Source organism: Symphalangus syndactylus, chromosome 17, assembly GCF_028878055.3.
Source record: "Symphalangus syndactylus isolate Jambi chromosome 17, NHGRI_mSymSyn1-v2.1_pri, whole genome shotgun sequence".
Taxonomy (NCBI): domain Eukaryota; kingdom Metazoa; phylum Chordata; class Mammalia; order Primates; family Hylobatidae; genus Symphalangus; species Symphalangus syndactylus.
Genome location: NC_072439.2, coordinates 16,561,604 through 16,581,315, shown reverse-complemented (window position 1 = coordinate 16,581,315; position 19,712 = coordinate 16,561,604). Strand labels below are relative to the sequence as shown.

The following is a 19,712-nucleotide window of genomic DNA, read 5'->3' as shown; positions in this document are numbered from 1 at the left end:
TTGTCTTGTGGGAAGTTTAACTAAGGATATCTTTAGAAAGTTTTGGACAGGCGCTGTAATCCCAGCACTTTGGGAGGCCGAGGTGAGTGGATAGCTTGAGCCCAGGAGTTCGAGACAAGCCTGGGCAACATAGTGAGACTCCGTCTCAAAAAAAGAAAAAAAGAAAAGAAAAGAAAAAAAGAAAAAAAAAGTATTGCCTCTGCTTGGCAAATCCAGATTCAAGATACATCCCCTAAACCCTCTTTGTTTTAACTAGATAGTTGCTGCTAGGCACCTCTGTATACAAATTCTGAGGCTGTAAGGACTCCTTGGAACACCATTATCTGTCTCCTAATATGTGACATGTGTCATGATGAACAAGTGAGTTTGTTTTTTGTTTTTTTTTTTTTTTTTGAGATGCAGTCTTGCTCTGTCGCCCAGGCTGGAGTGCAATGGCGCGATCTCGGCTCACTGCAAGCTCTGCCTCCCAGGTTCACACCATTTTCCTGCCTCAGCCTCCCTAGTAGCTGGCACTACAGGCGCCCGCCACCGCGCCTGGCTAATTTTTTTTTGTATTTTTAGTAGAGACGGGGTTTCACTGCGTTAGCCAGGATGGTCTCGATCTCCTGACCTCATGATCCACCCGCCTTGGCCTCCCAAAGTGCTGGGAGTACAGGCGTGAGCCACCGCTCCTGGCCTTTTTTTTTTTTTTTTTTTTTGAGATGGAGTTTCGCTCTTGTCGCCGAAGCTGGAGTGCAGTGGTGTGATCTTGGCTCACCGCAACTTCCGCCTCCCGGGTTCAAGCGATTTTCCTGCCTCAGCCTCCCAAGTAGCTGGGATTACAGGCATGCACCACCATGCCCGGCTAATTTTGTATTTTTAGTAGAGACATGGTTTCTCCATGTTGATCAGGCTGGTCTCAAACTCCCGACCTCAGGTGATCCACCTGCCTTGGCCTGCCAAAGTGCTGAGATTACAGGCATGAGCCACTGCGCCTGGCTGCACAAACATTTTAAATGTCAACATTTTTGTGTTTATTTTTACTATTGTCTTCTATTTCTGGCAAGCAATACTGGTTTCTGGTGGCAAAGTAACCTTTCTTCTTGAAATACATTTGTTATTATATTATTAAATATTAAACCAATTTTCAAGAAAAATATTAGATGAATAGCAGAACAGGTTGGAGAAAGATGATGAAGGTCATGTGGGGAATGACTGGGGTTTGGGAAACAATATTATAACTGCTTACTGTGCATTTATTATATGCCAGGCCCCATGCCAAGGCCTTTACATGTAGGTATAATTATGGTTGACAGTTTTCTTCTTTTTCTTTTTTCTTTTTTTTTTGGAAACAGGGTCTTGCTCTGTCACCCTATCTGGAGTGCAGTGACGCAATCTCGGCTCTCTATAACCTCCACCTTCCGAGTTCAAGCGATTCTCCTGCCTCAGCCTCCCAAGTAGCTGGGATTACAGGCGCCCACCACCACACCCGGCTAATTTTTGTATTTTTAGTAGAGATGGGGTTTCACCATGTTGGCCAGGCTTGTCTTGAACTCCTGACCTCCGGTGATCCGCCTTCCTTGGCTTCCCAAAGTGCTGGGATTACAGGTGTGAGCCACTGCGCCCGGCCTGTTTTTTTCTTACTTAATTTTTTTGTAGAGATGAGGTCTTGCTATGTTGCCCAAACTTGTCTCAAACTCCTGGCCTTAAGTGATCCTCCCTCCTCGGCCTTCCGAAATGCTGGGATTGCTGATGTGAGCCATCATGCCCGGCCTAATAAGTTTTCCATTTGAGGAAACTGAGGCTTTGAGAGGTGAAGTCATATGCTCAAGGTCACACACTCAAGGAGTAGTAGAGCCAGGATTCAAACCCAGGTCTGTGGATCTTTAGACCTCAGAGTCCTCCCAGTCTTCCCATGGGTCCCTTTGCTTCATCCTTTCCCAGTTTAGTTGTTTGTTGTTGTTGTTGTTGTTGTTGTTGTTGTTTTGATAGAGTCTCGCCCTGTTGCCCAGGCTGGAGTGCAGTAGCATGATCCTGGCTCACTGCAACCTCTGCCTCCTGGATTCAAGCGATCCTCCTGCCTCAGGCTCCCGAGTAGCTGGGATTACAGGTATGCGCCACCACACTCAGCTAATTTTTGTATTTTTAGTAGAGATGGAGTTTCGTGACCTTGGTCAGGCTGGTCTGGAACTCCTGACCTCAGTGATCTGCCCACCTTGGCCTCCCAAAGTGCTGGGATTACAGGCTTGAGCCACTACGCCCAGTCTGTAGTTTTTTTGTGTTTTGTTTTTGTTTTTGTTTTTTTTTTAGAGACAGGGTCTCCCTCTGTAACTCAGGTTGAAGTGCAGTGGTGTGATCATAGCTCTCTGTAACCTTGAACTCCTGGGCTCAAGCAATTTTCCTGTCTTAGCCTCCCGAGTACCTGGGACTACAGGCATGCAATACCACACCCGGCTAATTTTTTTTTTTTTTTTTTTTTTAGAGACGGGGGTCTTGTTATGTTGCTCATGGTGGTCTCAAACTTTTGGCCTCAAGTGATCCTCCCACACTGGCCTCCCAAAGTGTTGGTATTACAGATGTGAGTCATCATGCTAGGCCTCGGATTACAGTTTTGAAACTGGAAGTCCAGGGAGGCCCTGTATTTGTTCCCGAGGCAATCAGGATGGGGAGAAGTGGGTGGATGAGACGTTTGTGAGGCAGGATAGACACAGCATTGTGACTGATTATTTGTGGGAGGTGAGTGTGTAGAAGTCCAGAGCCATACCTGGGTGTCTGGCCTGGTGACACCGTGGGCAGTGAAGACATCCCTGAGTTAGAAATCAGGTAGGATGAAGAAGACGTTTGCTTAGATTTAGGGGGGAAGGGGCATCCAGAGACCGTTGGACACGTGGGTTTGGGCTCAGCTGAGGTGGCTGCACAGTAGGCAGGGTGTGGGATCCATGAGTGATGTCTGCCTTGAGCACAGGCATGGGAAGTGGCTGCCAAGGCTTGGCTAACCCTGGAATGGGTGGTCTGTCAGCATCTTCCCCTCAATCATCTTTTTTTTTTTGAGACAGAATCTCACTCTGTCGCCAAGGCTGGAGTGCAGTGGCACAATCTCGGCTCACTACAACCTCCATCTCTCAGATTCAAGCGACTCTCATGCCTCAGCCTCCCGAGTAGCTGTGATTACAGGCATGCACCACCACACCTGGCTAAATTTTGTATTTTTAGTAGAGATGGGGTTTCACCATGTTGGCCAGGCTGGTCTTGAACTTCTGACCTCAAGTGATCCAACCTCCTCGGCCTCCCAAAGTTCTGGGATTACAGGCGTGAGCCACTGCGCCTGGCCTCCCCTCAATCATTTCATAACCTACACGGATGGCAGAGGGAGCTTCTTCCCCAGAGATGGGGTTCTCCTGGAGTGTCACTTAAGTGCTTTTCAGTGCAGAAAGGTGAACAACTGGAGGGTTCTGGAAGCACAAGAGGCCTCGGGTTTTCCACAGGAGTCTTTATTACAGTGTAAATCCAAGCTCAGGCCTCCCCTGGGCCCCATGCAAAGCCCCGGCGTTGGGGCTAGTAGCGTCCGGGAAACACCAACGCCTCACGGCGCCTCCAGCGGCGGGTCCGGAACTGCAGGGTGGTGCCCTGTCTAGGCAACTACAAGTCCCAGCAGGCCCCGCGGCCAGAGGTGCCTCGTTTTTCCTGGACTCCTGGAGCAGAGCCTCTTGGGAAATGTAGTCCTGGTCGCTCAGGTAATTAGCGCGGAGTCCCTAGTGGGAGTGATCCTGACACCCACCGGGAAAAGGCTCGGGCCGAGGAGGGGGGTGGGTGGGAACGGACAGGAGATGGAGGGGGGCAGAGGGCTGCGGGGGGTGGGGGCAGGCGTCCTGCGGGCAGAGACACCGTTCTCATTCGGCTTTGGCTTTGGATCCGGAGACTGCGGCTGCTGCAGAGGCCAGGGCTCCGGTCCCTGGGATTTTAGCTCGGATCCTGAAGGAGAAACAGGTGGGATCACGAGGTGGGACAAGAGACGGGGGGTGGGCATCTGGGGACGACGGGGAAAGCTGGGTGGGAAACTGACCAAGAGCCCGAAGCCAGCTCCTGCCCTCCACCTAGTGGCCCGCATTGGAATTGCCTCCTCAGCCTTTTCAAGGGGACATTACCCCAGGAGATTTGAGGACAGCGAGAGTAGAAAGGTTCCCAAGCTCCCCCACTTCCCCCTCCCATCGACCTCCGCCCCATGCTCTTACTTAGCTTTGATGTGGCTCAACTGATTGGTCACCAACCCCACATACTGGTCGATCTGAGCCTGGGGAGACCAAAAAAGAGTGAAAGAAGGGATTAGAGGGGTTTCTTCTCTTTAGTCACATAGGAGGCTGCTTCCTCCCCAACCTACAAATCAAGAGTTGTGAGGAGTGGCCCACCATGCCACCCCTGGCTCTAAACTTCATAGAATACATTAGATGCCAGAGATGCCAGTTGTAGGGTCAGTGAGTTGGGCCATACTCTATGGAGAGTGATGTCAAGTGGAACACACAAGTATCTGGCAGTGAGGCCGTGTCCTGGGCAAGATGGTTAATCTTTGAGTGAGTTTGCTTATGTGCGTGTTGTGGGGTAGGGTGAGAACAGAAGGCATTGGTACTGGTCACCGAGTCCCTGAGTGGATTGATTTATATACTCGTGTTTTTTAAAAAATTATTTATTTATTTTTATTTATTTTTTTGAGACAGGGTCTCGCTCTGTCACCCAGCCTGGAGTGCAGTGGCATGATCTTGGTTCACTGAAACCTCAGCCTCCTGGGTTCAAGCGATTCTCCTGCCTCAGCCTCCCAAATAGCTGGGATTACAGGTGTGCACCAACATGCCCGGCTAATTTTTGGATTTTTTTTTTCTTTTCTTCTTGTACTTTTTTTTTTTTTTTTTTCTGAGACGGAGTCTTGCTCTGTGGCCCAGGCTGGACTGCAGTGGTGCAATCTCAGCTCACTACCACCACTGCCTCCCGGGTTCAAGCAATTCTCTTGCCTCAGCCTCCCGAGTAGCTGGGATTACAGGTGCACACCACCAATCCTTGCTAATTTTTGGATTTTTAATAGAGACAGGGTTTTACCATGTTGGCCAGGCTGGTCTCGAACTCCTGACCTCAAGTGATCTGCCTGCCTCAGCCTCCCAAAGCTGGGATCACAAGCGTAAGCCACCATGCCCAGCACTTTTTTTTTTTTTTTAGATAGGGTCTTGCTCTGTTGCCCAGGCTGGAGTGCAGTGGCATGATCACAGCTCACTGCAGCCTCGACCTCCTAGGGTTCAACCCATCCTCTTGCCTCAGCTTTCAGAGTAGCTGGGACTATAGGTATGCCACCACACCTGGCTAATTTTTAACCTTTTTGTAGAGATAGGGGGTCTTACTATGTTGCCGAGGCTGGTCTTGAACTTCTGGCCTCAAGCAATTCTCCTGTCTCAACCTCCCAAAGTGCTGGGATTACAGTTGTGAGCCACTGTGCCTGGCCTGATTTAAATACAGTTTAATTGTGAGTCTTGGTGATTCCAGCCTGTGAAGGACAGAGTTAGGACTAACCGGCAGGGCATATTATCATGTAGCTCCCAGCTGTGCTAGAGAAGGGGCTGTCAGTCCATCCGCCTGTCTCTGGATAGGATGGATATCAGCGGTCCTGCTAATGTCAGTCTTGTGGGCAACAGCCATCCCACTCTTGATTTTATTTTGATTTTTTGATTTTGATTTTTTGGTGTTTTGTTTTTTTTTTTTTGAGACAGACTCTTGCTCTGTCACCCAGGCTGGAATGCAGTGGCATTTAACTGACATGTCAGTTAAAATCAAGAGTGAAGGCCAATCTCAGCACTTTGGGAGGCCATCGTGGGCGGATCACTTGAGGTCGGGAGTTCGAGACCAGCCTGGCCAGTATGGTGAAACCCGGTCTCTACTAAAAATACAAAAAATTAGCCGGGCATGGTGGCAGGCACCTGTGATCCCAGCTACTCGGGAAGCTGAGGCAGGAGAATCGCTTGAACCTGGGAGGCAGAGGCTGCAGTGAGCCAAGATCGTGCCATTGCACTCCAGCTGGGCAACAGAGTGAGACTCCATCTCAAAAAAAAAAAAAAAAGGCAGCAAAGGCTGGGCACAGTGGCTCACGCCTGTAATCCCAGCACTTTGGGAGGCCAAGGTGGGCAGATCACTTGAGGCTAGGAGTTTGAGACCAGCCTGGCCAACATGGCAAAACTCCATCTCTGCTAAAAATACAAAAATTAGCTGGGCACGGTGGCCATATGCCTGTAATCCCAGCTACTCAGAGATCGAGGCAGGAGACTTGCTTGAGCCCAGGAAACGGAGGCTGCAGTGAGCCGAGATCACACCACTGTACTCCAGCCTGGGCAACAGAGCAAGACTCTGTCTCAAAGAAAACCCAAAACAAAACAAAAACAAACAAACAAAAAGCCTGTCCCTGGCTGATGCTGATAAGACATGTTAGTTAGACTGTGGTTGTATTGAGAAGGTGCTGCAGCCAGGACACCTGTGTCTGGCCGGGACATCTGTCAATGGGACCCCGGTTCTGGAAGGAGATGGTCAGACCCCCATGTTTAGCTGGGGTGCTGACAACTGAGGGTGTCACACTCACCTGATGCTGCCGGTACAGCAGGGGGATGGTGAATAGACCAATCACTCCTGTGGGTACAGAGACGGGGGCGTCAGGGTGTTCCCAAGAGATGAACAGTTCCATCTGGAGCCCTGTCCCCCACCAGACTCCAAGTCCCCATTTGCCCCTCACGGCCTTCCCAGCTCACCCAGAATGAGAAGAGTCAAACCATTGAAGATGGCACCCACGAAGGTCAAGATGTAGAAGAGGAGGGCCAGCTGGGGGTGAAGGTCAGGGTCAGCAGAGCCCACCGGGAATTCCCTCCCATGCTGTGAATTTACCCAACAGTCGCCCTCCCACCGCTTAGCTGTGCAGAGGTGAATGGGGGAACCCAGGAGGGGCTGAGAGCTCCAGACCACCTTGAGGGAATCCACGAGGTCTTCTACCAGGAAGAAATGCCGCAGCTGCGTGGCCGCCGAGACCACGCGGGAGGCGATCTGCTGGGACAAACGTTCCGTCTGCTCCCGAGTCAGGGTGAGGTCCACATCCAGGTAGGCCCTGCGGGGACAAAGGAGTGTGGGGCGACTCAGTGGGTGACCAGCTCAGACTGGTGCAGGGGCAGCTGAAACAAGGGCGAGGAATGGCGGTTGGGAGAAGATCAGAGTTAGGACTGAGGGGCAGCTCAGAGGAACCACCTGTAGAGGGCTGGGGTTAGGGTCAGGGTCAGGGGAAGGGATCCAGGATGAAGGGTACCAGGTTGGGATCAGAGATTAGGATTGAAGGGTAGGTTAGGGGATCGGGATGAAAAATGATCAAGATGAGTCAGGGTCCGGGTGGGAGTTAGTGCCTGATTTGAGGTCATGGGTCATGCTTTAGGGTCAGGACAGGGGCTCAGGTCAGGGGCCAGGGGTTCTCACTGGAAAGGGTTGGCTCCATCCCCCCGGTGCACGGCCTGCAGCACTTTGCGGTAAACCCTGAGAGAGATGGTGCCGCAGAGCAGCAACAGAGCCACGTGCGCGGCCACGGACACGATGCTAAAGTGCAGGAGGCAGAGGAGGGAGACCATCAGGCCTGTGAAGACCACTCCTGACGTCCTCGTGTCCTTCCAGTACAGCAGGTCGGCCACTGTGGAGGGGTGGGGGGCATCAGGGCTTGTACCTGACCTGGCTGCTCTCCTCACCTCCCTTTCCCTGTCCTACAGCTGAAAAATGACTTCTCGACACACCTGTTTGAGCATAACCTGATTTCCTTTTTTTTTTTTTTTTTTTTTGAGAGACGGGGTCTCACTCTGTCGCCCAGGCTGGAGGGCAGTGGTGCAATCATAGCTCACTGCAGCCTCGATCTCCTGGGCTCAAGTGATCCTCCCACCTCAGCCTCCTCAGTAGCTGGGACCTACAGGCGTGCACCACACCACTCAGCTAATTTTTTGGGGAGGTCTCGCTGTGCTGCCCAGGCTGGTCTCGAACTCCTGGCCTCAAGTTATCCTCCCGCATCAGCCTTCCAAAGTGCTGGGATTATAGGTGTGAGGCACAGCACACAGCCTGATTTGCAATTTTATTTTATTTTATTTTATTTTATTTTATTTTCTCTATTGCCCAGGCTGGAGTGCAGTGGCACAATCTCGACTCACTGCAACCTCTGCCTCCCTAGTTCAAGCGATTCTCCTGCCTCAGCCTCCTAAGTAGCTGGGATTACAGGCATGTGCCACCATTCCCGGCTAATTTTTGTATTTTTAGTAGAGACGGGGTTTCACCATGTTGGTCAAGCAGGTCTTGAACTCCTGACCTCGTGGTCCACCCGCCTTGGCCTCCCAAAGTGCTGGGATTACAGGCATGAGCCATCGTGCTCGGCCGCAAATTTTTAGTGGCCTCTTTTCTTCCATGCTTACCTCCCTTCTTCTCCCCCTGGAAAACCCAAGTTAACCATCTAGCAAGTCCCATTAATCTTACTCCTCCCCATATAATTATGTGTGGACACAGAAATACAAACTGATGCTTCTTGGTCATTTCTTATGAAAAATGGAATTATGCTGGGCGTGGTGGCTCACACCTGTAATCCTAGCACTTTGGGAGGCCGAGGCAGGCAGATCACCAGGTTCAAAGCCAGCCTGGCCAACATGCTGAAACCCCATCTCTACTAAAAATACAAAAATTAGCTGGGCTTGGTGGCAGGCGCTTGTAACCCCAGCTACTTGAGAGGCTGAGGCACGAGAATCACTTGAACCTGGGAGGCAGAGGTTACAGTGAGTCGAGATCACGACACTGCACTCCAGCCTGGGAGACAGAGCAAGACTCTCTCTCAAAAAAAAAAAAAGAAAGAAAGAAAGAAAAAAGACAAATGGAATTATATACACACTTTTCTGCATCAGGCATACTTCACTCCACTTTTCCTCCTAATCAACTGAAATAGCTCCCTCTCCCCCTTTTGTTCCAAAGACAGGGTCTCGCTCTGTTGCCCAGGCTGGAGTGCAGTGGTGTCATCATAATTCACTTCAGCCTCGAACTTCTGGTCTCAAGTGATCCTTCACATTTGGCCTCCCAAAGCACTGGGATTGCAGATGTGAGCCACCATCCCTGATTAGCTTTCGATTCATTCATTCTTTTTTGTTTTTTTGACAGAGTCTCACTCTGTTGCCAAGACTGGAGTGCTGTAGCGTGATCTTGGTTCACTATAACCTCAGCCTCCTGGGTTCAAGCTATCCTCCCACCTTAGCCTCCTGAGTAGCTGGGACTACAGGTACATGCCACCATGCTTGGCTAATTTTTGTATTTTCAGTAGAGATGGGGTGTTGCTATGGTTTGCTAAGTTGGTCTCAAACACTTGGCCTCAAGCATTTCACCTGCCTCAGCCTCCCAAAGTGCTGGGATTACAGGCACGTGCAACCGTGCCTGGCCTTAATTCATTCTTTTAAAGAGCTGCATAGTATTCTGTGTTGTGGCTGTGCTCCTGTGCTATCATTCATTTTATTTAACCATTATTTATTTATTTAACCATTATTTATTTGACCTATTGCTGGGTCATTCAGTTTGTTTCCTAACCCCTTCACCGCAAGCAGGGCTGCAAGCAACATCCTCCAACAGATATTCTCACCTCCTGGAGTGACTATTTCTGAGATAGATTCCCAGGGTGGAATTGCTGGGTGGACTGGTTGTGTGTGTGTGTGTGTGTGTGTGTGTGTGTTTGAGATGGAGTCTCGCTCTATTGCCCAGGCTGGAGTGCAATGGCACAATCTTGGCTCACTGCAACCTCCACTTCCCGGGTTCAAGCAATTCTCCTGCCTCAGCCTCCTGAGTAGCTGAGATTACAGGAGGGCTCCACCACACCTGGCTAATTTTTTATACTTTGGTAGAGATGGGGTTTCACCATGTTGGCCAGGCTGGTCTCTAACTCCTGACCTCAAGTAATCCTCCCACCTCAGCCTCCCAAAGTGTTGGGATTACAAGCGTGAGTCACCACGCCTGGCCTTGGTTTGGTTTTTTTTTTTTAGACAGAGTTTCGCTCTTGTTGCCCAGGCTGGAGTGCAATTGTGCAATCTCAGCTCACTGCAACCTCCACCTCCCGGGTTCAAGCGATTCTCCTGCCTCAGCCTCCCGAGTAGCTGGGATTACAGGCATGTGCCATCACGCCTGGCTAATTTTTTGTTATTTTTAGTTAGGGATGGGGTTTCACCATGTTAGCCAGGATGGTCTTGATCTTCTGACCTCAGGTGATCCACCGCCTTGGCCTCCAAAAGTGCTGGGATTACAGGCGTGAGCCACCACGCCCGGCCGCATTTTTTTTTTTTTTTTTGAGACGGAGTCTCGCTCTGTCACCCAGGCTGGAGTGCAGTGGCGCGATCTCGGCTCACTGCAAGCTCCGCCTCCCGGGTTCACGCCATTCTCCTGCCTCAGCCTCTCCGAGTAGCTGGGACTACAGGCGCCCGCCACCACACCCGGCTAATTTTTTGTATTTTTTTTTTAGTAGAGACGGGGTTTCACCGTGGTCTCGATCTGACCTCGTCATCCGCCCGCCTCGGCCTCCCAAAGTGCTGGGATTACAAGCGTGAGCCACCGCGCCTGACCCCTCGGCCGCATTTTTTTTATTTTTATTTTTTATTTTTATTTTTAGAGACAGAGTCTCACTCTGTCACCCTGGCTGGAGTGCAGTGGCATGATCATGGCTCACTATAGCCTCTACCTCCCAGAGTCAAGCAATCCTCCTACCTCTGCCTCCTAGCAGCTGGGACTACAGGTGGCACCACCATATCATGCTAATTCTTTTTTTTTTTTTGGACAGAGTCTTCCTCTGTGACCCAGGCTGGAGTACAGTGGCATGATCTCAGCTCACTGCAGCCTCTGCCTCCCGAGTTCAAGAGATTATCGTGCCTCAGCCTCCCAAGTAGCTGGGATTACAGGCATGAGCCGCCATGCCTGGCCTGGCTAATTTTTTTTTTTTTTTTTTTTTTGAGACAGAGTCTCGCTCTGTTGCCTAAGCTGGAGTGCAGTGGCACAATCTCGGCTCACTGCAAGCTCTGCCTCCCGGGTTCACGCCATTCTCCTGCCTCAGCCTCCCGAGTAGCTGGGACTACAGGCGCCCGCCACCACGCCCGGTTAATTTTTTGTATTTTTAGTAGAGACAGGGTTTCACCATATTAGCCAGGATGGTCTCGATCTCCTGACCTTGTGATCTGCCCACCTCGGCCTCCTAAACCTGGCCAATTTTAAAATATTTTGTAGAGATAGGGTCTCGCTATGTTGCCCAGGTTGAATTCCTGGCTTCAAGTGATCCTCCCGCCTCGGCCTCCCGAAATGTTGGGATTACAAGCATGAGCCAGCGTGCCCGGTCATATATATTTTTTTAATGAAACACTGCTTACTAGTAAGACCATAACCGTTCTTATTTCCACAAGAAGCAAGAGAAAGATCTTTTCCCAGCATCCTGCCTTGCAGTGGGTTGTAGTTCTTTTTAACTTTTGCCAATCTGTCAGGTGTAAAGTGATATCCCCTTGATGCCCTTAGCAACACGTTTCTAAGTCCTAAACGTATTAATAACGCCATACTCCTTTCCAGGGCCTAACTCAAATTTCTGACCCCTTTCTGAGACCCTAAAACACACCTCCTAAACCCAACCTCAGCCCTGACCAGTGACCTTTGTACCCCAACCTTCATCTCATCTGTCTAATTTTAGGCTCACTCCTGTAATCACAACACTCTGGGAGGCCGAGGCGGGAGGATCACCTGAGGCCTGGACAACATAGTGAGACCCTGTCTCTACAAACAAAATAAGAAAATTAGCAAGGTGTGGTGGCCTGTGGCTCTAGTCCCAACTACTTGGGAGGCTGTGGTGGGAGGATCACTTGTGCCCAGGAGTTCAAGGCTGCAATGAGCTATGGTCCCACCACTGCACTCCAGAAAGGGCGACAGAGGGAGACTCTGCGGCTTAAAAAGAAAAAGAAACTGTAGTAGTCTGCTTTCATTTGAGTCCCGAAAACCAGGAACTCAGTACCTTTCTATTCCTTTCCAGATCCTCTCTATCCTCCCACCCTCCCTCCAACTGACCCCTCCGACCCGTCCCTCTTAGAGGCCCACCCCTCACTTCCCTATCCTTCCAATGCATCTCCTCTTATTTACCTCTAAATAGGGCAGCCCCCTCCCTCCCCATCGCAGGGCCCTCCCAGGCAGGCTCCTAGTGGCCGGCGCCAGTGGATGGGGGAGGGGCCAGGTCGCCTGAGGCGGGGGCTAAGTTTAGGCACGCTGGGGGGAGGGGGCCTCCCCGCAGCTGTTCTGGCCCGTCCGGCCCCCGAGTGACAGCGCTGCCTGGGGCCAAGGCTGGGGGAGGGGGTCCTCCCTGCCCCTGGGCCCCAAAGTGCTGGCTAGGAGGAGAAGGGACCCCATGCACCCTCTAGGCCCTCCCTATACTGTCCCTCGGCCCCCTAGCCCCAGCCTGCAGCGCTGGGGAAGCAGACCAGTAATAAAAATGCTCCAGATGTGCAGGAGATAAAGGCGAGTTTGGACCCCTTTCCGCCGACCTCAGCCCCCGTCCAGCCCGTTCCGCAAGCCCACCTTTACTCCCCATATCGGCTCCGAGTGAGAGGCTGGGGACACCGCTGCTTCTCGGGGATTTTGCCCACTTCAGTAGAACCCGGAGGACAGGAGTGGGGGGGGGGGGGGCCCTTTGGACCCAGCCAATGGCTGTCCATAGAGGTGGGGACAATTCCAAAATTGGAACCGTCTTGTAAACAGCCAAAAGCCATGATGTCTTTAACCATTCCATAGCTGTTCCTGGAGGCGGAGCATATTTTAAAGTAAGGCTGGGTCATTTTACAACTGGCCAATAGATGTGGTCAGGAAAAAGAGGGTTTTTGTTTGTTTTTTCAAATAGAGATGAGTCTCCCTATGTTGCCCAGGCTGGTCTTGCACTCCTGGCTTCCAAGGATCCTCCCGCCTCGGCCTTCCAAAGTGTTAGGATTACAAGCATGAGCCACTGCGCCCGGCCAAAAAGAAGAGTTTTTAAAAGGCACAGAGTTTACTTATAAATATTCTACGGCCACATCTAAATAAGGAGAGAACTGTATTTTTTCAGGGATTTGGCCTGTCCAAAATCAGCCACTAGGAGGAGCACTCCAGAAAAGGGAGGATTATTTTATTTTATTTTTATTTTTTGAGACGGAGTCTCGCTCTGTCGCCCAGGCTGGAGTGCAGTGGCGCGATCTTGGCTCACTGCAACGTCTGCCTTCTAGGTTCAAGCGATTCTCCTGCCTCAGCCTCCCGAGTACAGACACGGCTTCACCATGTTGGCCAGGCTGGTCTCGAACTCCTCACTTCAAGTGATCCGCCCGCCTTGGCCTCCCAAAGAGCTGGGATTACAGGAGTGAGCCACCACGCCTGGCCGGGGAAATTTTTTAAAAGAGCGGAGTTTATCAGGTCTAGCCAGTAGCAATACCTCTTCCCTTTTCCACTATCTGCTATTCCTTTGTGAGGCTGGTCCCTTTAATTCAAAATCCTCTCACCCTTTGCCTTCTGTGGACCAGTGCAGCATCTTCCTTCATACACGTTGCTTACCTAGAAGGCGTGGCTCCACCGTGAATTCTAATTGGTCCGTGCTATCGAGGCACTGTCCCCTTATTGGCTCTTGCTCCAGTGGCCCCCACTGCTTTTCTTCCTCTTCCAGCAAGGGCTCTTCGGGCCCAGAGTTCGAATCTCGCGATTGGGATGGGGACGGAGTACCGGCCTGGGGTGTCCCAGAGCCCGGACTGAGCTGGGGAGTCAAGACCTCGGGCGGTGAGGGCTGAGCAAGTTGGAGTCGTAGGTCCAGTTCTGACATGGTAGAGAGAGAAGGCCATGAGCTTTCTTCTTGGAGGTGCCCCAAGGAGAAACCACCCACCCCTCTTGGCTTCGGTCCCAGCACCTCGGATATCTCACCTTCCCCAGCTTCTCCTGCCTCCAATCTGTTGGGTTCTTCGGGTTCTTCGTCTTCCAGCGGGGTGGAGCTGCTGGTGGAAGAGTCCTCCCCGGATCCCACTCCCCGGGCCACCCAGCCCAGCTGGTCCAACCGAAGTCTCAGGTCTTCCAGAGGGCGCTCGGATGGAGGGGCGGCGTCAGGATCACCCCGGCGTCCAGGCTCCGGGGATTGGCTCAGGCTGGGGATGCTCTCCAAGCTGTCACCCAGGCTGGGCTGAGGGTGCTGGTCTCGTGGTTCCGAGACTGAGCGGCCCTGGGGGCGGGGGCGGCGGGCAGTTGAATCCCTGCGGCCCCCGGAGCCCACTACGCCATCAAAGGCGATGTAGGAAAAGGTCAGCTCCCGGGGGGTGCCCCAGTCCTGCGACGTGGTCTCCTCCTCGTCCTCCTCTGAGAATTCCCGGGCTGTGTGCAGCTCCCGAAAATCGGAGTCGTCGTTCCCTCCTGCAGTGGGTGAAGGAGAGCCTTGTTTCCCTCAGCAGGTCCCTGAGCTGCCCAGCCCTGAGCCCCTTCACATGCTCCCCTCCACTTACCTTCTGTGGAATCAGGAGTTGAGGAGGCTGTAGACGGAGCTTCTTCTGCGAGAGGGAAAGAATCGAAGACTCTTAGAAGCTTAGACTGTCCGAATCACAGAAGTGTCCCAGTCCTGGAATCTTAGAATATTTGAATCACGGGACTTTTAGAACATTCTGCATATAGACTCTAAAACCTAGCGTCACTGCCTGATGAAGCTCAGAGTCTTAGAAGTCCAAATCCAGGAATCTTAATCTTAGAGTCTTCAAAGTAGGAATCTTAGGAGGTTTCAATTCATTCATTCGTTCAACAACCATTTATTGAGCACCTACTATGTTCTACTACGTATCCCCAGGCACTGTTCTAGGTCCTGGGGATACAGCTGTGAAGAAAACAGACAAAATCCCTGCCCTCCTGGAGCTGACACTCTTTGGGATAGACAAACAATAAACAAGTGAATACATGATGTCGGGTGCAGATAAGCATATGGACCAAAGTAAAGAAGGGTAGGGGAAGAGAAAGTGAAGAAAGTGAAGGGGTGCTGTTTGTCATAGGGTGGTCAAGAAGGCTTCTCTGATAAGATGACGTTTGAGCAGAGATCTGAAGGAAGTGAGGAAGCCATGCAGATGTTCAGGGACGTCTTCCAGGTAGAGAAGGAAGCCAGTGCAAAGGCCCTGAGCCAGGCACCATGCTTGGCATCTGAGGAATAGAGAGGTGCAAAGATATGACTGGAGAAGAGTGACTGAGGAGGAGAGGGGTGGGAGGTGAGAACAGAGAGGTAAGGGCGGTGGGGAGAGACAGATGGGATGGTCCTCCCTTTGTAATCTGAAGTTAACGACAAGATCTTAGAATGTTGGGATGATACTCGAAAATGCTGAAATCACCAATTCTTAGAATTTTGGCATCTGGACACCCAAGACATGGAAGTGGCTAGATCTAAGGGTGTTGAAATCCCCAGCTGTCAGAACCCCCATGTGTGGGACAGAGAACGGTAGACATGGACTGTTATAGCTGTGAGCTCAGAGATTGTGAGGATCAGGCGAGGCGTTTTCAGCTGGGAATCCGGCCCCTTAGAGCTAGTTCAGAGCTTTGCACATAGATGATGCTCAATGCGGTTTGGAAATTGAAATCTGACGCCCCGTGCCCTCACCTCGTTTCCTCAGCTGGGGAATGAGAGGCCTGGAATGGTGTGGGTCTTCCCCGGGATTACCATTAATCAGTGGTAAAGACCTCTAAGGACCCATGAGTCCTTGCCCCCAAACCACGGATGGCTGTTTTCCCGGGACAGGGGGTTGGACAGTTTGGGCGAGGTCGGGGCTGCCTCTTGGACAGAAAACGGGGGTGGGATGCGAAGACAAGTGATTGGGAGCCAGACCCCTGTTTTCCATTCTGGCCCTACCCTCCGTTCAACCCCCTCCCCGCCAGCTGCGGCCAGCACCAGAGACAGGGGACAGCTCCCCAAGCGCGTCCTCGTTCCCGGGCGGGGCCGGGCGGTACATCCCAGAGAGCAGCGCGCCCCCCGCCTGCTGTCTCAGTGCCCCCTCACCTCCGCCCTGTTTCGTCCAGGTCCTCCGGGTCAGGCTGCCCCCGTCGCCGCCAGAGCGCGGGGGAGGGGAGAGCTTCCTTTGTCTCCTATGCCTCCTCCCCCCATCCCGGCTCTTCTGCGGGCAAGCGCCGAGGGGACACCGGGGAGTACCCCACCTGGACCTCTGGGGCCCACACCAGGCCCCAGCCTTCCTCTACTCACTGCAGTGGGCGAAGACCGGCAGGACCTGCCCCATGGCCCCCCTCGGGCCTGCATCGGGACCCCCGCCCACTCCGGCTGTGCCGCCCTGGGCCCGGGGTCGCGGGCATTCATCTCCGCCGCGCCCACGACGCCGCTGCCATCCTCGCCGCCTCCTCCTCCCGGGCTGCTCCAGCAGCAGCAGCCGCCGCCGCCGCCGCCGCCGCCCTGTGCTCGGCTCGGCGGGGGCGGGCGGGGCCGAGGTGGGGAAGGCACTGCAGCGCGCGGCCGGGGGCGGGGCCAGAGGACGGGCGGGGCGGTACCAGAGGGAGGGCGAGGGGCGGGGAAACGCCGAGGATCAGGCAGAGGGGCGTGACCTTCTTACTAAAGGGGCGGAGCCAAGAGGGTGGGCTACGGCGCCAGGAAGGAGGGGAAAGCAGCCTGAAGGGCGGAGCCTAGAACGCAGAGGGCGCAGCCTTTAGGGGAAGAGGGGCGGAGGCCTGGAGTCGGGCGGGGGACTTGGGAGAGGATGGTGAACGAGACTGAGTGGGTTGGGGTGGAACTCGGGGTGCCATTGAGGAGGGGGTGGAAAGATTCTAATGCTCTGAGGTAGGGTCCGAGCCTAGATTTGCAGAGGGAGCGAGAAAGGGGGCCGAAAGAAACGATTCAGAAACTTTTGGGGCACGCGCAGGAGCTCAAACCTGGGCGGGGCTAAAGCAACAGGGAATTATTCAACTATAACTGGGTGGGGTCGGATTCCAGGTCTGCGAAAATTAGAAGGGTCTGGAGCTGTGTGCGTGAACCCTGGATGGGCGGGGCCTGGAAGAGAAAACCGAAGCCCCAGAGGGGAGGGGTAGAACTAAAAAAAGTAAAGAAAAAAAAATATGTATATAGCTTTTTGAGACAGAGTCTCGCTCTGTCGCCGAGGCTGGAGTGCAGTGATAGGATCACGGCTCACTGCAGCCTCGACCTCCCGGGTTCAGGTGATCCTCCCACCTAAGCCTCCTGAGTAGCTGGGATCACAGATGTGTTCCACCGCGCCTGGCTAAATTTTAATTTTTGTGGAGACGGGGTCTCGCTGTGTTTCCCAGGCTGGTCTCAAACTCCTGGGCTTAAGCGATCCGCCTGCCTCGGCCTCCCTAAGTGCTGGGGTTATAGGCGTGAGCCGCCGCGCCCGGCCAAGTATGGCATTTACAGGTATTGAGGTTGGGGGCTGTACCACTGAGGTGGGAGGAGCTTGGACTGCGTGTTGTGTTGAGAACACAGATTCTAGAATTAGTTTCCCTGGAACACCGGTTACTTCTGTGACTGTTTCTTCTTCCATCTGTAAACTGGAGATGATGATGTATAACAGTGTGTGACACATTAGTACTATGTAATAGTTTGCCACTGGTACAGTATTATCTTTTTTCTTTTTTTTTCCTGATTCAGATCCCAAACCCCGCTTTGTAGGTGCAGGAGAGAGGAGACCCAGAAATGTAATTCCTTCTAGTGACCCGCCTAAAGAGCAGGTCAAAGGACAGAAAGGAGATTTAGATGGTTTAAAATCTCATAGCGGAGGGGATTAATGGAGGGGGCGGGCAGGTGTACGGGGTGGAGCCTTCCTGATCCCAGGGCTGAAGGATGGCGGCCCTGGCCCGCCAGCTGCAGCGTCTCCTCTGGACCGCTTGCAAGAAAAAGGAGAGGGAGAAGGAGGGGGAGGAGGAAGAGAAGGAAGAGGAGGCGGGGCGCAGGGCCCCCGATGGGCCTCGGTCTCTGTTGACAGCGCCGCGCCGCGCCCAGCGGCCGCACGGGGGTGCCGAGGCGTCTGGGGGCCTGCGCTTCGGGGCTAGCGCGGCGCAAGGCTGGCGCGCGCGCATGGAGGATGCTCACTGCACTTGGCTTTCCTTACCTGGTCTGCCCCCGGGCTGGGCCTTGTTTGCCGTCCTCGACGGCCACGGTGGGGCTCGAGCTGCCCGCTTCGGTGCACGCCATTTGCCAGGCCATGTGCTCGAGGAGCTGGGCCCACAGCCTAGGGAGCCCGAGGGCGTGCGCGAGGCGCTGCGCCGAGCCTTCTTGAGCGCCGACGAGCACCTGCGCTCCCTCTGGCCCCGCGTGGAAACGGGCGGCTCCACGGCCGTGGCGTTGCTGGTCTCCCCGCGGTTTCTGTACTTGGCGCACTGCGGTGACTCCCGCGCGGTGCTGAGCCGCGCTGGCGCCGTGGCCTTCAGCACAGAGGACCACCGGCCCCTTCGACCCCGGGAACGCGAGCGCATCCACGCCGCTGGCGGCACCATCCGCCGCCGCCGCGTCGAGGGTTCTCTAGCAGTCTCGCGAGCGTTGGGCGACTTTGCCTACAAGGAGGCTCCGGGGAGGCCCCCCGAGCTACAGCTCGTTTCTGCGGAGCCTGAGGTGGCCGCACTGGCACGCCAGCCTGAGGACGAGTTCATGCTCCTGGCCTCTGACGGCGTTTGGGACACTGTGTCTGGTGCTGCCCTGGCGGGACTGGTGGCTTCGCGCCTCCGCTTGGGCCTGGCCCCAGAGCTTCTCTGCGCGCAGCTGTTGGACACGTGTCTGTGCAAGGTCCTGGGGGCGTGGCGTGGTATCTTTGAGGCTTGGTGCAGCAGAGGGAGAGAGCCTCGGGGTTTTGGGGAGGAGGGCTTTGATGGAGAGGCAAGAGTAAAGCTAGAGAAGGAGGGGATGGGGCTCGAGCGAAGGGCGTGGCCTGAAGTGGGCAGGGCCAAAATACAGAGGGGGAGCCCGAGGGATGCTATGAGGCACGAGGGGAGAGTTAGTGGAAGGGATTTAAGAGAAAGGGAGTGGTCTTTTGGAATGGGGCGATTCGGGGTCGTAGGAGCCGGGCCTGAAGTATTGATTAGTGCTGGAAGGTGGAAGAGCAGGTAAACATCAGAGCGGGCGGAGCTTTAGGGAAAGGGCATTGTTCTCTCAATTGAGAGGGCATAGGACCGGGTTTGGTCCCAGTAGGAGAGGATTGGCAGGTGGGTGGGACGTGAAAGAAATGGGCATAAGTAGAATGAAGTGGGGGACTTGAACCTGGGGATTGTTGGGAAGCTCTGCCTTCGACTCTCCCCCACCGGGCTCCGTTTTCTCCACCGGTTTCAGGGCAGCCTGGACAACATGACCTGCATCCTGGTCTGCTTCCCTGGGGCCCCTAGGCCTTCTGAGGAGGCGATCAGGAGGGAGCTAGCACTGGACGCAGCCCTGGGCCGCAGAATCGCTGGTGAGCAGGCTCGGGGGGCCCAGCTGGAGGGGTGGTTGGCCAGGGAAGGCTCTGCCATAACTTTTTCTTTTTTTTTTTTGAGATGGAGTCTTGCTCTGTCGCCTAGGCTGGAGTGCAGTGGCATGATCTTGGCTCACTGCAACCTCCGCCTTCCGGGTTCAAGCAATTCTCCTGCCTCAGCCTCCTGAGTAGCTGGAATTACAGGCATGCACCACCACACCCGGCTAATTTTTGTATTTTTAGTAGAGACGGGGTTTCACTATGTTGTCCAGG

At 53.6% G+C, this 19,712-nt stretch overlaps 1 protein-coding gene across 4 annotated transcripts; it reads right to left on the bottom strand.

Moving 5' to 3' along the window:
* Positions 1–3,452: 3,452 nt before the first annotated feature.
* On the bottom strand, positions 3,453–18,639 carry RTN2 (reticulon 2). Of its 4 annotated transcripts, none has more exons than XM_063620750.1 (11): positions 18,111–18,517; positions 14,517–14,561; positions 13,948–14,427; positions 13,588–13,842; positions 12,589–12,807; positions 7,465–7,672; positions 6,967–7,105; positions 6,756–6,825; positions 6,590–6,636; positions 4,212–4,270; positions 3,453–3,951 (listed from the first exon to the last, which is right to left on the bottom strand). In XM_063620750.1, the coding sequence occupies exons 1-11, from the start codon at positions 18,493–18,495 to the stop codon at positions 3,870–3,872; spliced, it is 1,989 nt and encodes a 662-aa protein (XP_063476820.1). In that variant the 5' UTR covers positions 18,496–18,517; the 3' UTR covers positions 3,453–3,869. The 4 variants fall into 4 exon arrangements, with proteins under 4 accessions (XP_063476820.1, XP_055107120.1, XP_063476821.1 ...); XM_055251145.2 differs by lacking the exon at positions 18,111–18,517 and adding an exon at positions 16,244–16,503; XM_063620751.1 differs by lacking the exon at positions 12,589–12,807 and having other exon boundaries at positions 18,111–18,639.
* Positions 18,640–19,712: the final 1,073 nt, after the last annotated feature.